This window comes from Desmodus rotundus, chromosome 4 (genome assembly GCF_022682495.2).
Source record: "Desmodus rotundus isolate HL8 chromosome 4, HLdesRot8A.1, whole genome shotgun sequence".
NCBI lineage: Eukaryota > Metazoa > Chordata > Mammalia > Chiroptera > Phyllostomidae > Desmodus > Desmodus rotundus.
The window spans coordinates 102108087-102129060 of NC_071390.1; the positions used below are offsets into that span (position 1 = coordinate 102108087).

A 20974-nucleotide genomic window follows, 5' to 3' on the forward strand; every position below is an offset into this window, starting at 1 on the left:
GACTGCGTCAGTTTACCACCCAGGGGCTAATTGGTATCCTTAACGAATTGTGCCATCTTGGGGGCTCTGCACTATGGCTGTCAGATCGAACAGTTGTTGATGGCTGTAGCTAACTAAACCTTGGGGGTCCATCCTAATGGCCTCATGGGTAGCCTCCATCTCTGCTACCATGACCACTTCATTCCTGTGCCCCTTGTGTCAGCATTGGGGTGGCTGATGACTGAAACCGCTGATATCAATTGGTTGAGTCATTTTGATGGTTATTTAGTGCATTTTCTCTGGTGGATGTTCACATATGATACAAAGATTTTCACACTTCATCCCCACTCCTATATGCACATCCACAGCTTCCTACCTCAGGCTTTCTTGGTCTTAATCTCTTCATATTTTTCATTCTAGGGGGGGAAAAAAAAGACGGTCAGGCAATCACTATTGCCTATGATTCCACATACAATCTAACCTCAAGCCACTTATTTTTCCATGGAGGGAAAAGTGGATGGCCAGGTGTACTGCTGAAGCTCTGCCCACTGGGAGAATTTTCCTTACCACTGTCTTTTAAAACCACTCTTAAGTGTGACTGTGATGAGCTGACCCATCTGTAAACCAAACACAAGCTTTTCTCTCCTCCTCTAGCTGGTCATACCAGATTCCCCATAGAGCCACAGGGGTGAGCTGAGAGAGGGGCACAGGGGCAGCAATTTGGATTTGGGGTAGGGAATCCGAGCTACCTGCTCACGCACTTTGCTCGTGCCCTTGGGTCCTTTTTGTGTTCGTTTCTGGATATAACACTTCCATATTACCTTTTTACTAGGCCTGCTCAACCTTATGCTTCATGGGTCTATTAAGACCCAGCTCATAATGGGCATTTCTGGCCACATGGTGATGTAGCCGTGATGTGTCCCGTCTTCAGTTATTCCACATTTACCAGGACCCAGGACTCACAGGTTATTTCTCAAAAAGAGCACACTTTTTGCTGCAGACAGAATGGCCTTGTTCTTGAATCCTAGGGTCCTGTATTGAGGGAGAACCCACTGGATCTTCCTCGAATACTTTGTAATGTTTTTTTCTCACTACCGACACCCCCAACACTGCGGGGTCTTCTGGGTCACTTCAGAACCCTTTCCTGTTCTGGCAGCCGGAGCAGTACTCCTCAGGGTGAAATATTCCCCGAGAAAGCAAATATTCCCAAAAGGGAATATTCCCCCCAAAGCTGACTACGTTTTGTGCTTCCTTCTTTATGAAAGGAAGTGCAAGATGAAACAAGTTGTCTTTTATTTCAGACAATATGTCCCGGCAAGTTCCTGAGCATTGGTTTTCTCAGAATTTCACCGACATGCCAGGTCTCGTCTCCTGCCCTCTGGATCGTTTGTGCCTTATGAAGGTGTTCAGCGTGCGAGGCCTTGGAGAAAGGGCTTGGGGAGGAAATGTGTAAATCAATCAGAGGCATCTGTGTCAGAAAGCAAGAAAGCTATCAGAGGCCAGTGAATGGTATAAAAAGACAAAGGACCCACCTTGAAGGGGCTCCCATATACCAAAGATGAAACAATCGAAGCATTAAAAAGAACAATAATAATAAAGGATTGAAATAAAAATTTAAAATGAAGTTCTTTATTTCAATTAATAACTGCTGAAGAAATGACAAAATTAGCATATTACTATTTTGCAGCCCCTCATGAACCAATAGATCTAGGAGATGATCATTAATAGCTGCTAAAACCAGAAAAGCTGGAAGGAAACTTTATTTTTATTTATTTATTTATTTTAAAGATCTTATTTATTTATTTTTAGAGAGGGGGTAAGGGAGAAAGAGAGGGAAACATCAGTGTGTGAGAGAAACATTGATGTCTTGTCTCTCCAATGCATCCTGCAACACAGGCATGTGCCCTGACCGGGAATTGAACTGGTGACCTTTTGCTTTGTGGGATGATGCCCAATCAACCATGCCATACTGGTCAGGGGACTTTATTCTTTTTCACAGTAAAAAAAATTTTACATTTCCAGTTAGCCAGCTGGACTCAGTTTAGGGGACCTCAATTTTTTTTGGCAACATCCAAAGCATTATATTCTGGAACCAGTGGAACATATGCCTTCTTCTCCCCATCAGATCTGATCAGGGTGCTGCCCTTGGCCTCATCAATGTCATAGAGCTTCTTAACAGCCTGTCTGATGTGGTGCTAGTTGACCTTGACATCCACAAGGGGAATGTTATCTTCTGTCTTCTTCAGGGCTACCTCAGTAGTTGGGGGGAGCTTGATGATGGCGTAGTGGTGAAGCTTGTTTCTGTGGGGGGCGCTTCCCTGCATGTTTCGGCTGCCTTTGGAGCCTCAGTATCTCAGTATCTTGGGCTGTAGGAAGGTGGGTGACAAGTGATGGTTCTTGTTGTTGTTGCTGTTCTTCTTCTTCTACTCCTCCTTCTTCTTCTCCTTCTTCTGGCTGTGAACGCCTTTCAGCACTGCTTTCTTTGTCTTCAAAGCCTTTGTTTTGACTTCAGCTTTAGGAGGGGCGGAAGCTTCCTTCTTCACTTTCAGTGCCATCTTGGTGAAAAAAAAAAGTGGAAACTTTCTAATAGATGAACCAGGCTGATTCTGATCCTACTGATCAACCTTAACATTGCTAAGAGAGAGACCACCATACATCAGGCCTCCTCATGTGCTGCTATGGGAAGAATTTTGTGGGAAAAAAAGTTGCACCTGAACATAATCAATTCTCCAGCTCTCACTAACAGAGAATAGAGAAACATGATTTATACCATCAAGAGGATGGGAAATTCTACCAAATAAAAAACTGTTTCTTCAATAAGTAAATGTCATGAAAAAAATAAAGACAGGGAGAGGAAACTGATACAGAATAAAAGACATTTAAGAGATATGTTGATCAAATGTAATTCATGGGCATAGTTTGGATCTTCACTTAATCAAACCAACTATTAAAACATTTTGAAATAATGTGGGAAAATTCTACATGGACTGTTATTAGCTGATACTAAGGAATTGCTACTTTTATTAGATGTGATAATTGTATGGTGCTTATGTTTAAAAAGATCTCTGCTAGACATTTATGAATTAAATGCTATCTGGGGCTTATAACAAAATACACTATTAAAAAATATATATACTACAAAAATCTAGGGGTCTGTAGATGAAGTAATATCTGCAAAAAGCTGGTAATTATTGAAGATGGATTATGGGTACATAGGGGCTCATTATAATGTTCTCAACTTTTGGCCATGTTTGAAATTTCAATAAAAATGTTAAGAAAGTCATGAGTTTATATTAATATTTCCAATTTAATGGCAACTTGGCTAAGCCCTTTTAAAATTTTGTTCCAATATAAGTTTTAAGCCCTTTTTCTTCTCTGTCATTTACAATATCTCCTTACCAAGTATTTTAATTGGATTTCCTAATTTCAGTAGCACAATTGGATGTATGCTTTCTTAGATCTTGGATCCCATAATTCGAATGTATTTATATCCTTTCTGCTCCACCCATCTCTTTTATAATCTCTTTGTTGATCATTCTATAATGACTTTTTCACAAATAGAATCTTAATGGATGGACAGAAATTCAAAGTATAGAGAAGAGTTCAGTTAGATTCAATGAATACTTACTGGGCATCAGTTTTTTTATTTTTTACAGTCACTATGCTAAGTACTTAGGACACCAAAATATGTAAGACGTGGTTCCCACTCTTCAGGAGCTTATAGTCTAGTCCAGATTTTTCTGCTGAGGTCTGTAGATATCATTAGGGTTTCTGTGAGAGGTTACTAGGGGTTCCAGAAAAGACTGGAAAAAATTTTTTTTTATCTTCCCCCAAGGATACGTTTTTATTGATGAGAGGAGAGGGAGAGAGAGAAAGAGAGAGAGATGAGAGATTAATGTGGATTGGCTGCTTCCCGTATGCACCCCAACCAGGGATTGAGTCCTCAAACTAGGTGTGTACCCTGACCAGGGATCGAACTTGCGTTCCAGTCAGGGCTGGAAAAATTCTTTTGAATTCCTTCTCCATGCAATTGCAATGCCAGCACTTGCAGTGATGAATAAATTAAGCAGCCTGTTAATAATTTTGCTAGAAATCGTTCACCTATATGGCAGTGCTCTGCACGACTATGTTCTTTTAGTTGAGTCTGTTGTCAGTTTTTGATGTAAGGACGGAAGGCTGTTGCTAACTGGTGAGTGCTGAATTGTACTGAGGGAGGGATAATAGGTTGATGGCATCAGCCTGTCCCCCTTGAACTCTGTCTCCGATCCTCCCCAGCCTCCCTTGCCCCCAGCCAACTGAGAACAAACAAGGCTTCCTGACATACCACATCAAAGGGTACATTTTAAATCTAAGGAAAGGCTTTGTAAACTATGACTCAGATAGCTTTCTGTTCCTGTCATTTTGTAAATATTGCAAAACATGGAGCTTGCAGGTAAAAGTGAATCTTAAGGATTTTTAAGGATTTATTTTTAAGGATTTCATTTTTCTTTTGTAATTCCATTGTTTTGTTTTACACTTCATTAGGACCTGTTTTGCAAACATGACTTAGGGTCCAATGTGGTGATTTTGTTAAAAAGATTTTATTTACTTATTTTTAGAGAGACGGGAAGGGAGGGGGAAAAACATCAATGTGAGAGAGAAACATCAATCCATACGGGGCCCAGCTGGGACTAAATCCGCAACCCAGGCACATGCCCTGACCAAGAACTGAAAGAACTTCACCTTGCAGAATGACACCCAGAGCCACAATGTGGTGATTTTTGAGGATGAAGTGGGAGATGGAAGAGAATTCTAGGTATAGGTAATGTTGATAATAAAGAACTTACAAGTCTCAAGTGTCAAGTTGAGACCCAGTCACCTGGGAAAACTGCAGAACAAACTGACCAGTGTGTTCCCTCCCTTTCAACACAAGGGCATGTCTGAAGGAGGGCTCCTTTCTCTGAACCTTCTTTTCAGCCTGAGCACCTGACTTTGGGAAAAGAGGAAGAACTTTGTGAGTTGATGATTATAAACATAAGATGAAATTTACTGATTTGCACTTCTACGCGATCTGGATTTCTGCAAAAGCATTCTGCCATTTATAGGGAAGTAGTAAACATTTTACTGTATTTTTCAACATCTTGTGTGAACAAGCTTTTTCTTATCTAATGAGCATTAAGAACAAATATGGAAATCATCTCATTTTGGTTGCAAATGAAATCTGTGTAATCCAGCCTTAAGGTCAAATCAGAATTGAGAATACACACAGCAGAAGACAAGCAAAGATTTCTTACTAAATAGGTAAATTTCATTATTTTGAGTTTCAAGTATAACACTTTTATGCATATATAAGCCTATAAAAATAGGTTAACACTCACTAAAATCATTTTGCTACCTTTACTAAATCAAAGGAAAAACAGAAGTTTCCTTTCCCACTTAATTTGCATCAGAATCGATATCCTTTGTGAGGGGGGAAACTACAGAGTAGAGCAATAAATAGAACAATAAACAGATTCACAGAGAAACATTCTTTTTTAAATTTTTAAATATTTTTTACAGGATTTATTGGGGTAACACCGGTTAATAAAATCATGCAGGTTTCAGGTGCACAATGCCAGTCTCTGCTGAAAGGGCACTGAGTACACAACGGTGTGAACCACTGAACTATACACTTAAAAACGACAAATACAGTAAAGTTCATGTTACATGTATTTTATCAGTTAAAGAAAAGCATTAACAATTATTACTGGGTCATTATGTCTACAACTTGCTCATCAGATACGTATATATATAAATTTTTTTGGCACAGACTTGAAACATGAAAATTTCAAAGACACCTCCAGGGTGAAAAGGCAGAAAAAGGCTGGTCTAGTGAATGGGAAATGGAGTTCTTATGAGCAGGAACTGTTCAACAGCTGCAGAGAAAGAGAAGCAAAGCAATAATGCTGGCCTGAGGGGGCAGAAGGAAGGTGTACAGCACAGGAGGAAAATAAAACTAATTCTATCAGAGGGCTAATCAAGATGGAGATTTTAATTTAGATTTGTTGCTAAAGGAAATGGGAAGATAGTTGGGGTCCTGAGGATGGCTATGGCACGGCATGTTTTAGTAAGGTCACTATGTCATCACATGCAGTACATAGAGAAGGAAAGTTAAGCCTGTAAGTATTTATTTTGAGGCACAAAGACGCTCAGAATGTGAGATTGTTGTAGTTCACTGCTATTCTTTCTGTACTTTTGAATTCTTGTAGATCATATTGGGTGATTTAGGGTAAGAATAACACAAGGAAGTGTGGTAGTGAAAACAGGAGGCCTGTAATGACAGTACAAAAAGCCACCTTATAAGGTGGGGTTCCCCAACCTCCTGGCCTGCAGAGGGGTACCGGTCTGGGCCTGTTAGGAACCTGAACGCACAGCGAGAGGTGAGCTTGAATGTAATGTGCTTGAATCACATGGAAACTATCCAGCCGCCCCCCCACCCCGCCCCCAGTTGGTGGAGAAATTGGTCTTCCACGAATCCGATCCCTGGTGCAAAAAAGGTTGGGGATCACTGTTATAAGGAATGAACAGAAAGTGGTAGCTTTGGATAAAAGAGACAGCAGCGAAGGCTGGGGCAGGAATGTTGATGATAGAGGAGGGTGCTGACAGGTCTGAGCCCAAAGATTCAGACACCAAGAGCATGAGGACAAACGGAGAACTGGAATGATGAACAATTTGGGAAGTGCACGAGGAGGGAGCCAGAAGAGGACTGAGGACTGTGAGAATCCAAAGTTGTAAGTTGTCCCTCTAATTAGTTGGGGGCCTTCACTTCTCTTGAAGGTCCCATTAAAGTTCAATGGTTTCATCACACTGAGTTGGAGACAGCAAATGGAGCACCAAATAGAGAAACACTGAATGCAAATAAATATTAAATGACACAAAGTAACTTATGAATAATCCTACCTCTGATGTATAGAATTTAAAGTACGTTTATCAAATTCCTTTTATATGTAGGACTATATTAGGTGCTTTCTCAAGCCGCGTATACTCTAGTGTATAAGGCATATTATGACTCCTAATATTTCCATAGTGAAGTATACAAAGTTCTTTTGAAATCAAAATAACCCTGAAATAGGTACCAAGCCCCATCCTCGTTCGTGTTAAATAACAAAGTAACGCCTCAGAAGATTCGAGTGTAAAAGAAATAAACCAAAGTTAATAATTAAGTCATCAGCTTTCTTTGGGTGAGAAGCGCTAGCGGAAGCTGAAACAAGATATCAAGGGCTTAAAGAAAGAAGGGGAGAGGGGCTTGTAATATACACGATGTACAGCCCGGCAGTGCTCAAAACGTACTTGACAAAGGAATAAACTATCCGGTACAAAAGATAAAAATGTGGTTCGGTTTTCCCCATCAAAGAACACAGTTTCTTTAAAAATACACCGGCATCTTTTTCTTCTAGTGAAACCAGAGGACAAAAGTACTGCCACAATTCAGCCTCCACCGTGCGTTACTTCAAAAGACAAGGAAGAAAAAAACGACCCGAAACCACGCAGATAAGCCTTCGGGACCCACGCGCCCAGACCCACCTCTGGGCAGAGCGCGGATCAGAGCTACTCGGAAATGTGGGTGGCAGCTGGCAACGAACCGAGGGTCGAGGGGATCCCCTCGCGGCCTGAAAAGCAAGGGCCGAGCGCGGCAGCCGGCCTCCGCCGGGGACGTCCGGGGCGCGCGGGCGAGCGGCCGAGCCTCCAGCCCAGACGTCTCCCAGAGCGACGCCGAGCACCACGCCGCGCGAGGCCGTGACGCCGCCGCCCTGCGTCACTTCCTTGGCCCGTCGGTAGGCAAGTCTAGCTGTCGTAAACCAGTGGCTGAAGTAAGACACTAAGCTACTCGTCCGGCGCTAAAGGCTGTTTCGGAAAGTCGACGGCGCCGTCCGTCCCGCTGGTGAGTTTCGTTCGGTCGTGTGTCGTAAGCCAGTTACTGGAGCTCTGGGCTCGCCCCCGCAGTTGGCCCGGTACGGTGGCCGAGCAGGCGAGTGCGCGGCGGAAGTGGGGCGGTGGGTGTGCGCGCCCGGCCCGCCGCGCACGTGGGTCCGGTGAGTGGCCGCGTGCAGGGAGTGCTGCGGCCCGGAGGGAGGCGGGAGGGAAGGGACTGCGGCGTGGGGACCTTGCCGCCCGCGGGGGGAGGAGGTACTAGCCGAGGGCGACGAGGTTGGTGACGGTGGGTCGGCGCTCACAGGACGATGAGGAGGCGACACTCGTCACCCTTCGGGTGCGTCGCTGGCGGCTTGGCTGTTGGTTTTGTTAGCGGAGTTGCTGTTATTACGGTCCCCCTTAATGGAGCCTCTCACCGAGGCTCAGCGGTGAGGTGCTGTACCCGGAGGTCACAGTGACCACAAGGCACGCGCTGGTTTTCTCGCCAGGTGACAGCGAGCATGTCCTTTCGAGGCGGAGGTCGTGGAGGCTTTAATCGAGGCGGTGGAGGTGGCGGCTTCGGTCGAGGCGGCGGCAGCAGCAACCACTTCCGAGGTGGAGGTGGCGGTAATTTCAGAGGCGGCGGCAATTTCAGAGGCGGCGGCGGCGGCCGAGGAGGATTTGGACGTGGGGGTGGCCGCGGGGGCTTTAATAAAGGCCAAGACCAGGGACCTCCAGAGCACGTGGTTTGTATGTCGGTTTCAAAGCTTAGCCTGCGGGGGGGGGGCGGGGGCGCGCGGAGAGCAGGGGGGGGAGGGGCCGAGGGAGCTGTGGGATTGCATCATGGGAAGCTTGACTGGGGTCTGGTGCGGTAACAGGTCCAGCAGCTCACACGCGGCGGGCGCTGCTTGGCTGGGGAGGGAAGTCTGCGGAGATGCTGTAAACGGATTTACAGCCGTGCTCTAGCGTGTAACCGGGAGGAGAAGCAGGCTGAAGGCCGCCTAGAGTGCATCACGGCGGGGGTACTTGAGCTTGGTCTGGAAGATAGTAAATAGGTAATATTTTATGCTTACCTCTATTGTTCCCATTTTGCAGGTAAGAGAACTGTGACTCATAGTTAAGTTTTTTTGCCAGGGTCATAGTTAGGAACAAGTGATCAATCAGTAAGTGATGTATTGCAGATACAGAGCAAGTTTTCTGATGCCAAAGAACAGGCTTTATCTTACTTATAGGAGAATTGAGGGAAAAATTTTTGCTTAGAGGGAAACTGCACAGGGGAGGCCAGGAAAAAGACCTAATTAGAGCAGTTTTGGAGTGATTTCAATGAGGTGGGATGGAAGTCACGGAAAGTGAGACAGATTGGAAAGTGGAAGCGTGGGTCAAAGAGGAGAAAAGATGAACACAGTCCAACGTAGCGAATGGGTTTGGTCCGCGTGCGAGAAGGTGTGCAGAGGGTAGAGGTTAGTCGGAGCTCCTAGCCCAGGGCCATTTCAACAGCCCTTGCCTGAGAGAAACAGCGAGAGCATGGTGGAAGGGAGAAGAAAAAGGAAGGGTTAGATGGGGGAGAGATTTCAATGGAAACAAACTCGGTAGAACTTGACTAATACTATGCTGGGAATTGTGAAAATGTCCCAGATTTTGAGCCGGAGTGAATAGTGATGGAGAGTTGCTTTTGCAGCAGTGTGATGTATAGTTTAGTTTGGGTTGACAGTCAACTAGAAATGAAGGTAGTTATTTTGAGATTCCGCATTTTTCTGGAAAAGATTGAACAGTCCTTGGTGAAGAGATGGTAGTGGGAAGGTATAAAAGGGGGGGGGACCAAGACTGATTTTACCATTAGGGATTGGGGAGAAGAAAGAATAGACATTAAAAGGCAATGTAGTGTTTAAGCAAATAATAATAGTTATTGATGTAATAAAATCACTGTTACAGGCTGAGTGGTCTCAGTGTGCCAGGCACTTTTCTAAGCACTTGACATTTGATATTGTATTTAATACTCCGAATACTATGTTAGACATTGGACCTGTTATTAGCCCTGTGTTAAAGATGAGGACACTGACTAAAGTAGAGAAAGTGAGGCCCTTATCCCGTGTCACACAGCTGGTTTTGAGGGATTGGAATATCAACTCGAAGGCTTTTGTTCCTCAGGAGAACAGATACTGTGAAATCCCAGGTAGTCAAGAAACCTTTCAAGAGAGGTTGGTCAATATCATTTGAAATTGTTTTATATTTTAATGTTTTTTTGTCCTGTTTCAGTATTAGGAGAGTTCCTGCATTCCTGTGAAGATGACATCGTTTGTAAATGTACCACAGATGAAAATAAGGTGCCTTATTTCAATGCTCCGGTTTATTTAGAAAACAAAGAACAAATTGGAAAAGTGGATGAAATATTTGGACAACTTAGAGATTTTGTATCCTTTTTAATTGGAAGATGTAATAATCTCATTGAAAGGTTACTATTTGCTTTTTCTGGAGCTAAGCATTAATTTAAATTGACCTTGTTGCTTCATGACAGTATTGCTAAGATTGGAAAGGAGAATCAAGAGAGGAGAATGCATTTCCATATATACAAGGGTGGACAAAAGTGGGTTTACAGTTTGTATGGAAAACATATAATAAATAACTATAAGAATAAACTCTTTTGTATACTCACAACTGTAAACCTACTTTTGCCCAACCCTTATTGTAAAGATAGGTGCTTTGGAAGGTTTTAGAAATGATTTCCATTAGCATAAGTGCTGCAGGATAGAGGTAATTTGCTTTGGATATGATGGGGCCCCTGGAATAATATGGTGGAACTGGAAGTTTTAAAACAAAATACTAATTTCTTCTGGGAAACTCATTTTTCACTTTTCCTAAACATTTCCATATATCTTAACCTTGTTTTTAAAATTACGTATGAATTCAGATGGTTACCTTTTTTAATCTTAATTGATTTTTCCTTAATACAATTAATAGTATTTTTCAGTTAAACTGTCAGAAAACATGAAGGCATCATCCTTTAAAAAACTACAGAAGGTGAGTCAAGCTCATGGTATGTAGGACCCTTGGGTTTATGAGTGAATGACCTACCCCAGGGCAGTCCTGCGTAGGGCACTTCGAGACTCCCTCAGTATTTCACCAGTGAAGCTCTTAAATCGACCTATTCTGTACTTCAAACACTGAACTTATTATCTTGAAGAGTAATTTATTTAATACTAGCTTTCAGAAGGTATTCCTTGTTCATGTTAGCAACTGCTGTAGCTGTTAGATTATGTTTTTTAGTTTATGTAAAACTGTCTTATTGAAAAGGCTTGCATGGCCAAACATGCTAAGTAAAATATTAACTTATAAAACTCATTTGAGAGAAGTCAAATATTAAATGATTTCACAGATATTTCAATAATATTCAGGTATTTGCGGGTAGCTATGAAAATGTTAGTAGTGGCCCCAAAGTTAGTGTCTTGGTTTTCTGAGGAAGTGAGCGTGAGGCTGAGACCTGCAAGTTGACTAGCCATTATTGCCAAACCACTTCATGTCAGAATTGTCTGGGGGTGCTTTTAAGAAGATGTGTTTCTGGGTTGCACTCCCTAGAAATTTGACCCAGAATGTCTTAGGTAGGGACTGGGACTCAGTTGTAAAGAGGAAGGCTCCTAGATAACTTTGATGTAGTTAGGTTGCACTAGACAAAGAGGAGAAGGACGTGCATCACAAGTAGAGAAAGCATACGTGCAGGTCTGAGACAGTAAGCCACTTGAAGGATCCGGAAAAGGCAGAGGTACAGCTTGGACATAGAAGGTTTAAGAATGAGAAAGTTGTGAATTAAGACTAGAGGTAGGTGGGGGCTAGATTACTTAAGGCCTTCAGGTCATGGGAAAGAGTTCAGATGTCAGTATTAGTTTTGTTTTTCAATATTAGGAAAAACATGGTTAAATTTATACTTAAGAGCTCAGGAAAAATAAAAGAGAAACCTAGGAAGGGGTCAGTACTCTGTGAAGGGGCCAGGTTGGAGGCCATTGCATTACTCCTGAAGAGAGATTTTGGACTGTGGAAATGGAGAAAAATGGATGAATTTATGAGAGCTACAGGAATTAGAATCCATAGGCTTTGGTAATTAATGAGCTGTTGAAATTGAAGTAAAAAATGCCACCATCTTTCAGATGTCTGATTTCAACACTTTGTGGATGGTGTCACTGGTTGCTAAAATGGCAACACTGGGAGAAGGGAATTGGGGGAAGAGAATGAGTTCAGTTTTGCGCAGTAACGAGTTTGAAGCATTTGTGAGGTATTCATTCACACAGGTGCTCAAAGGAAGAGTGGACTAGAGGTGGAATTGGGAAGTTGTCATTGAACAGGCAGTGTATGATAGAGTCTAAGAAGAAGCTTTGGGGCACCTCCTGAATTTATCTTATCTGTAAGTCCACACTGAGAAGTAACTGCCAAAAAAGAGAAGGCAGACCAGGAGAGTTTCATAAAAGTGGTACCCAAAGGTCAAGAGCACAATGTTTCCAAGAGGAGGGGCCCCTAAGCCAAGGCAGAATACTCTTGCAAAGTTCTCATGGGAAATAGCAACACGTAGGTCAACGAGTCATGGAGCCAGTGGAGTGGTGGGCCAGAAGCCAGCTTGGGATAGGAGAGGAGATGGGCACAATGCCTTGTTGCTAGCATCTGGCATTTGGCTGTGGAAACCCTGACACAAGTATACGGTGGGAAATTGCACTGCTTTCGGTGGGCCTAAGAGCCAGGCTTCTCATTTGAAGAAAAGAATTTGCCCATAATAGCCATTTAAATTTGGTCTAGATACCTGCCTTTTCTCACAGCATTATTTATTTGAGGATTTATTTAGTTGTTTTTTGTTTGTTCTTTAAATCACAGATGCTAAACTAGTACATTGTATCTCCCCATTTCTAGATTCAGTGTTCAGGTTCAAGCCTTCCTTACCCAGCCCTTGTTGTTGTAATGATCTCTAGACCAATGCTGTCCAGTCAGATTTTCGGCAAAGATGGAAATTCCTGCCGTATGGTAGCCCTTAAGTATTTGTAGTTTTTGTGCACCTGAAATGTGGTGTGTGACTCAGGAGCTGAATTTTTTATTGTTAATTAATTTCAGTCTAGCTACATGTCGTTGCCACATTGGCCATTGCAGACCTAGATAATGGTTTTAAGGGAATGGTTTCTGCAGGGAAGGAAAGTGATGAGGTGATATCTACAGAGGGATTCAGACATTTTATTACACTACTAAGTTTTGAAGCCTTCATGCATGTTTTGTGTAAAATTGTGAACCCATTGTGTACGCATTTCATTATTGTGAAGACAAGTTTTTTTTAACCCTAAATGTATGGTGGATTTAATTTCTACAAATCTTCCATTACTTAATATTTTCAGTAAAACATTATTGATCTTTTATTAAAGTCTTGAAATAGCTAGTAGACATACTGGATATATGTTTTATTTTGGACTTTAATACTAAATTTTTAACGGTTTCATTTTTCTTATAGCAATTCTGTTGCGTTAAAATGTAGTTAATTTTTGCAAGGCATTATCTATTTCTAAGGAAGAATTAGATTGAATTGGTCTTGGTTTCTATTTATATGCTTGTTATACTTACTATGTGCCAAAGTTTAGATGTTTTATGTACTTTACTCTCTTGATCTTCACAAGGATCATATGAGGTAGGTACTGGGATGGCCAAAAAGTTTGTTCAGTTTGTTCGTAAAATAGGACACATTTTTCATTTTCACCAATGATTTTATTGATTTGGATATTTTGAGCATGTCATCTGTCTCCTCTGTCTCACATTGATTGTTCTCAATTAATTTCTTAATTTGATTGCTGTCAACTTCAACGGGTCTACCTGACCGTGGAGCATGGTCCAGTGAAAATTTCCAGCATGAAACTGCAAACCACTTGTGACATGTTCAATCAGTCACAGCACCTTCTCCATACACTGCAGAAATCTTGTTTTGCGTTTCAGTTGCATTTTTACCTTTCTTGAAATCATAAAGTATAGTATGCCAAAAATGTCACTTCTTTCCTTCCATCTTCAGTGTTAAAATGGTTACACAAAAATTCACCAATTATGTTGAGCTTTTTTTAAATGCACGCTGATACAATACAATCTAACAGAATTGTTTTGAATGAAGTTAGATGACTAAGTGCTACTAGAACCATCTTATGGAAGACACCAAATGAACTCTTTGGCCAACCCAGTACTTTATTATCTTGATTTTACAGATCAAAAAAACTAAGGCACAAAGAAACTTAAGTCCTTGTCCAGGACTGTACTGTAGTATATAGTAGAGCTGAGATTTAAACCCAGGCATTTTGGTGTCTTAAATGTAGGTTCTTAATGATTATACTAGACTACCTCCAAGTCATTACTTTAATTGTTTCTATTATACTTCAGTTTTATATAGACCCATATAAGCTGTTGCCACTGCAGAGGTTTTTACCTCGACCTCCAGGTGAGAAGGGACCTCCAAGAGGCGGTGGCAGAGGTGGTCGAGGAGGAGGAGGAGGAAGAGGAGGAGGAGGAAGCAGAGGTGGTAGAGGCGGTAAGTGACTAGTGGGAGAAAATTTGTAATGAGATTTCAAACTTGCAGTCAGTTCATGTGGTACAATTAAATTTTGTACATAGGCAAATCTCCCTAATGTTTGTTTGTTTATTTTTTTTTTACTAAAGCTGTCTTTAAATCTTGGCAAGTTGCCATAGTAATAATAATAATGTTAGTTTTGATGAACTTACTTAAAAAGAAAAAATCTAACAAAGTATAATTTTGAGGGATTTCATCTCTGAGTTATTCATGTTTTATTGGGAATTTTATAAAATATAAGATCATAACTGAATTTTAATTAATGTCATTGAGTGTTGATTGTATGCTGGGAGCTGGTCATACAGTCTCTTTAATAGCTAAGTATATTTTAGTATTCAGAAAACTTTGCAAGGTAGGTGATATCCTTATTTTTTGGATGAGGAAATGGAGGCTTACAAAAGTTAATTTGTCCTAATCAAACAATTGGCAGCCTAGAAATAAAATCTGTGTCTTCTGATGTCATGTCAAAGACCATTATCAATAAATTAATTGCTTTGAGGTCAGTATTTCAACATGTATTTCCTCAAAGCTTTGGTACATTCATTATCATGGGCAACTAAATGACAAGCAGGCTTGGGGGAAAGAAGGAATGAAGAAGCACTGGGCGTGCTTCTGTGAGTGTGGTGGGTGGATGACTGGAACTGGGGCAGAGCCAATGGGGAAAGGAAGAGGAGCTGAAAATGGGGTTGGAAACCTTCTGTTACTGGATCAGAAAAGAGACAACTCACTTTTTCACATTTTGTCTCTTGATTTAATTATTATTTCACTCTATAAATGTACTTTTTGGATCTAGATAGCTAGGAGATAATTTCTTAAGAGAGCAAACACATTTCCTTTTAAAATATTTTTGGAAGTGCCTCTTTGGGTAGTTGATGGAGAGAGATCCCCTCATTCCTATTCTATATTTGGTCTCATACACAACATTAAAAAAAATTCACAACTCTATTTTTTAAAAACCTTTATATTTTTATACCAGTATTTAGAAATGTGTATTTGTTTTTTTTTCTTTTAATACTTTCTCTTTTATTTTTTATTGTTTTAAATATTTCATTTATTTATTTTTAGAGAGAGGGGAAGGTAGGGAGAAAGAGATGGAGAGAAACATCAATGTGTGGTTGCTTGTCATGTGCCCCCCACTAAGGGACCCTGCCTGTGTAACCCAGGCATGACTGGGAATCAAACCCACGACCCTTTGGTTTGCAGGTCAGAGCTCAATCCACTGAGCCACATGAGCCAGGGCTAATACTTGCTCTTTTAAAAAGTTACTGTGTTTTTTGTTTGTCAGTTACAGTTGACATTCAATATTATTTTATCTTAGTTTCAGCTCTGCAGCATAGTGGGTAGACTTTACATACTTTATGAAATGGTCTTCGGATAAGTCTACTACCTGCCTGACATAGTTATCACAGTATCATTGACTGTGTTCCCTGTGCTGTACTTTACATCCGTGACTGTGTTTTAACTACCAATTTGTACTTTTTAATCCCTTCACCTTTTTCACCCAGTCCCCCAACTCCCATCTGGCAACTCTCAGTTTGTTCTATCTGTGAGTCTGTTTCTGTTCTGTTCTTTTATTTTGTTCTTCAGATTCCACATAAAAGTGAAATCATAGTATTTATCTTTCTGTCTGACTCATTTCACTCAGCACAATACCCTCTAGGTCCAACCATGTTGTCATAAATGGTAAGGTTTCATTCTTTTTTATGGCCAAGTAATATTCCATTGTATGTATGTACCATATCTTCTTGATCCAGTCATTTATTGATGGCCAGTTAGGTTGCTTCCATATCTTGGCTATTGTAAGTAATGCTGCTGTGAACATAAGAGTACATATATCTTTTTAAATCACTGTTTTGGATTTCTTCAGAGAAGTACCAAGAAGTGGAATTGCTGGGTCCTAAGGCGGTTCTACTTTTAATATTTTGAGGAAGCTCCAGAGTGGCTGCACCTATTTGCAATTGCACCAATAGTGCACAAGGGTTCCCCTTTTCTCCACATCCTTACCAACTTGTTTGATGTATTGATAGTAGCCACTCTGGCAGGTGTAAGGTGATATCTCATTATGGTTTCAGTTTGCATTTCTCTGGTGATTAGTGACATTGAGCATCTTTTCCTATGTCAGTTAGCCATCTATAGGTCCTCTTTGGACAAATGTCTATTCAGGTCTTTTGCCCATTTTTAAATTGGATTGTTTGTTTTTGATGTTGAGTTTTATAAATTCTTTATAAATTTTGGATATCAACCCCCTTATCATGTGTATCACTGGTAAATATGTTCTCCCACTCAGTGGGGTGTGTTTGCGTTTTATTAGTGGCCCCCTTTGCTGTGTAAAACCTTTTAATTTTAATATAGTCCCTTTGTTTATTTTTTCTTTTGTTTTCCTTGCCTGAGGAGATGTATGAGAAAAAAAAATACTACTAAGAGCAATGTTAAAGAGTTTACTGCTTATGTTTTCTAGGCATTTCTGTGGTATCAGATCTTACATTTAAGTCTTTAATCCATTTTTAGTTTATTCTTATATATGGTATAAGAAGGTGGTCTTGTTTCATTTTTTTCTGAATGTATCTGTCCAGTTTTCCCAATGCCATTTATCGAATAGACTGTTTTTACTGCATCATGTACTTTTACTTCCTTTGTTATAGATTAATTGACCATATAGGTGTAGGTTTATCTCTGGGCTTTCTAGTCTGTATTCTCCATTGATTATTGTGTCTGTTTTTATGCCATTTCCATACTGTTTTGATACCTCCAACTTTATTCTAACTTCTCAAGATGCCTGTGGCTATACGAGGTCTCTTGTAGTTCCATATAAATTTTAGGATCCTTTGTTCTACTTCTGTGAAAAGTTTTGACAGGGATTGCATTGCATTTATAAATTGATTTGAGTAGTATGGACATTTAACAATGTTAATTCTTTCTATCCAAGAGCATGTTATATGCTTCCATGTATTTGTATCTTTCTCAGTTTCTTTCTTAATTGTGTTGTAATTTTTTGAGTACAAATCTTTTACCTCCTTGGTTAAATTTATTCCTAAGTTATTTTTTTGATGCAATTGTAAATGAGATTGTTTTCTTAATTTCTCTTCCTTATAGTTTATTACTGGCATATAAAAATGCAACTGATTTCTGGATATTTTGTGCCCTGCTACTTTACTGAATTCATTTAACAGTTTTAATAGTTTTTTTTTTTTTTTTTTTTTTGTGGACTCTAGGCTTCTTTCTGTATAACGTCATCTGCAAATAATGACAGTTTTACTTCTTCCTTTTCCATGTGGATGCCTTTTATTTCTTTTTTCTTGTCTGATTGTTGTGGCTAGAACTTACTATAATTTCTTTTTTAATTCATCATTTCTTACAAAGTAAGCCCCCAAATAAGTAAAAAGGAAGACTGAAATAGGAAGCCAGTATGTGTTGGGTAATAGAAAACTGCTGCACAAATTTAAAATTTCAAGGCTCATCTACATGTGGTATCAATGATGGTCCATATGTAGCCCGACTAACCTTAAAGGGTGTGTTCATTGTAGAATGCATAGATGAAAACCACTCATTATCTGCTTTCCTTTATTCTTATAAAAAGCCATTGTTTAATCAAAAAAGTATTTACCGTAACCAAAAGGTTAAGATGCTCATACAGTTAACAATAGGGCTAAATGCAGCTTTACAGTAACAAACTTTCCTAATTCATTAAAACAAAACACTTGTCACAGAAGTGAGGAGAACCAGGTTTGCTAAAGTAACTATGGTGATAAAATGTATTAGCCTCAGAAGCTACTGAGGGTGGTCCATTCTATCCTAGTACAGTGTAAACAAACAAACAAACAAGAAAAACCCAAAACAAAAACAGAATATTTGTTTAAAAATTGTAATCTAGGGTTTTAGCCTGCTTCTCAATTGGGAAACTTCTGTATTTTTTCCATTTTTATTTTTTAAAAAACTCTACAAGATACATTTATGAATCTGTATTTTTCTTTATAATTGTAGGAATTGTATTGACATTTGTAGGCTTGTCAGAATATGAATGGCTGCAGTTATTTAATAAATGTGTCTTATTTTTAGGTGGCTTTAGAGGTGGAAGAGGAGGAGGTAGAGGTGGAGGCTTCAGAGGAGGAAGAGGAGGGAGTGGTGGTTTCAGAGGTAAATGAAAAATCTTTAAATGATTGAATTTCTAGAATTGGTACTGCCTACCATTTTAAAATTTTTATTTAGTTTTATTTTTATTTGCTAGCAAGTCTGTAGACTACTCTGGTGTTCTTTGCTTTATCCTAATTTATAGCTTCTGTTTATATCACTCTTTCTTAATTTTTCCCTTTGAATTTTTTTACCTTCTAGTTTATTTTGCTGTATTTTTAAATTGGAAAAATAAAAAGGTATAATATGAATGGCAGTTAAATTTGGTAAAGTATGTTTGCTAAACATTACAAGGACTAATGTTGATTTTAAACTTTAGATTTGGGTGATAGTACTATTAAAAATTCATTTCTATACCTTTAATACTTTTGTTTTCTTTTAATCAGGGAGAGGACATTAGCTATAACAGTTGACAGAGGAACTTTACCAGTTGATTTCTGCATTAACCTGCACGACCTACTTCTGGGGATCAGAGATTTGTTTTTTGAGCAAGTCTTGAAGTCCTGGGGATTATATGGCAGTGGCATTTGGATGTCAGCGTCACTCAAACATGAGTGGGACAGAATAGGAGGCATTTATGCTCTACAGGAGTCTGAACAGGTGTTCTGATGTTTTGTATTTTGCTTGGAATTGTGGTTGCTTAATAAATGGACAGCTTTCATATGAAGCATATTTGAATTTTTATAATAAAAGTGTCTTTTATCCTTTTAAGTTATTTAGAGCTGTGTTAATTAAACCAGAGCTATTTTTGAAATTAAAATGAACAACTAAAACTTAAAGCCAGTGTTTTTCATGTAGAGAAAATGATTTATCTACATATGTAACTGATCCTTAAAAATTAGGCTAGCGAAGTAATGCTTTAATATTATTTGTAAGCTAACACCCCTTTCAAAGTATTTGGCTTTTATATACAAGAACATCAACACCCATTATTGTATTTTTTTTTTATCTTAGTAAGCAGTGTCTCTAATTATAATGATTAATTTATCAGAAAATTTTAGCATGAATTACAACTCTATTAAAGTTGGAACAGCTTTGTTCAAAGTAAGAACTAAAGTTCAAGAAATTTCTGAAGACAAGTTTAATTTTTCTCATTCAATATAGTTTGAATGTTGAAAGTTTTACTGATTATTCTTATTTTACTTTTTTTAAGGTGATTCTAAAAGTTTAAGATGTCATTCACATAAGCAGATTCTTGATTTCCTTCCTGCTACACACCGAGAATCCTGTGTAGAGACACAACTAGTGGGACTGGTTTTGGTCCCCGTTGGTGTTGTGTCAGAAGCGGTCACGAGAGCGAGTTAGAACACTGTGATGCAGGACCATTCCCCCTCTCCCTGGTTTCCCCCGGACTTGTGTTCTTTCTCAGAATGATGTTGCCATGTCTTTTCCTAAATTTCCTAACTTAATACTACTGGGAGTAGCATATAGTATTGTCTGTGTCTGTGTTGTGGGTTTTACTTACCTTTTTGGATTAATGGATTGTGGCAACATTAGTAAATATGTAGGCTGTGAATGTATATAACGAACAAATGTGTTGAAAATTACTGTTTCAAGGAAGAAGCAGTTGTGCTTTCACAACATGGGACAGAAGGCTGTTTGATTTAGAATGGTTGGGTTGGAAGTTTTACAGTTCGGGCCAGGGGTTCTAGGCCTGGTTTATAAAAGACGTGAGTACCAAAGGGGCCATGACATCGTCCCAAGGACAAATAATAACACACACACTTTCTAATTTTACATTAAAAAAAAAATGTCTTAAAATGTCTGTGATGTAAGTAGTGTATATGTCGGTAGATAAACCACTTAGAGATTTCACCTTTTTCTTAGGTGTGTATCTTTTGGTCATTGGCCACCTTTAATCTTATTTTCACATCTTATTTTTTCCTTCTTTAATATAGTTCTTTCTGGGTTTCCTTTGGGGCATTTAGTTTTGAATTCAGTTCACATACTTAAGGGAGCTTAACATCAGTGAATATGGTACTATGGTATCACGGAGTTCCATTATAAAAGATATTTTGATGATTATTCACATTAAATCTTTTGAGTTAACTGAATTAACATGCTTATTGCTCACATCATACTAAAATGCATTTGTTGCCAAGGCAATTAAACAGTTTAATGGAATATAAACCATATTTCCCCATATTCCTGAAAATTTGGGAACAGCTATGAAAGGATGAGTGACTAGACAATTGAAGTTTACAGAATTAAGAGTTGTGAGCCATGTAAGCATTCTGAAATGAAATAGGTATATTTCTTAGTATTTTAAGCTTCATCCCAAGATAGCTTTTCTGTTTCACTCATGAAGGAAGCATGACAAAGTACTTTGAATACACCTATCTACAGCAGATAGGTGGCCATCTTTGGAATTACTCAGTTTTCACAAATAGAAGTAATTATTTCTGAGAAATTTAAGTGGATGCAACA

The 20974-nt window shown here is 39.5% G+C and overlaps 1 protein-coding gene, 1 long non-coding RNA gene and 1 other non-coding gene across 5 annotated transcripts; 2 read left to right on the top strand and 1 right to left on the bottom strand.

Annotated features, from left to right (window-relative positions):
- Window positions 1–1635: 1635 nt before the first annotated feature.
- Window positions 1636–8056, bottom strand: LOC123478599 (uncharacterized). Its single transcript, XR_006653855.2, has 3 exons — window positions 7522–8056; window positions 4806–4948; window positions 1636–2534 (listed from the first exon to the last, which is right to left on the bottom strand). It is a non-coding gene; the product is annotated as an uncharacterized lncRNA (long non-coding RNA).
- Window positions 7914–19225, top strand: GAR1 (GAR1 ribonucleoprotein). 3 transcript variants are annotated; one of them, XM_053923190.1, is made up of 7 exons: window positions 7914–8030; window positions 8358–8598; window positions 10105–10259; window positions 10807–10866; window positions 14233–14380; window positions 18476–18553; window positions 18934–19225. In XM_053923190.1, exons 2-7 carry the CDS (start codon window positions 8370–8372, stop codon window positions 18945–18947), a joined length of 684 nt encoding a protein of 227 aa, XP_053779165.1. In that variant the 5' UTR covers window positions 7914–8030; window positions 8358–8369; the 3' UTR covers window positions 18948–19225. The 3 variants fall into 3 exon arrangements, with proteins under 3 accessions (XP_053779165.1, XP_053779164.1, XP_053779166.1); XM_053923189.1 differs by lacking the exon at window positions 7914–8030 and adding an exon at window positions 8096–8206; XM_053923191.1 differs by lacking the exon at window positions 7914–8030 and adding an exon at window positions 8102–8124.
- LOC112296477 (small nucleolar RNA SNORA66) lies at window positions 18084–18222 on the top strand. Its single transcript, XR_002973919.2, has one exon. It is a non-coding gene; the product is annotated as a small nucleolar RNA SNORA66 (small nucleolar RNA).
- Window positions 19226–20974: the final 1749 nt, after the last annotated feature.

What these genes read in the sequence shown, in the direction of transcription:
- GAR1 (XM_053923190.1), top strand. Translation starts at nt 8,370, where the DNA reads ATGTCCTTTCGAGGCGGAGGTCGTGGAGGCTTTAATCGAGGCGGTGGA. An exon ending in TTGGACAACTTAGAGATTTT is followed by an intron (nt 10,260 to 10,806) that starts GTATCCTTTTTA and finishes TACAATTAATAG; the next exon opens with TATTTTTCAGTTAAACTGTC. An exon ending in CCTTTAAAAAACTACAGAAG is followed by an intron (nt 10,867 to 14,232) that starts GTGAGTCAAGCT and finishes ATTATACTTCAG; the next exon opens with TTTTATATAGACCCATATAA.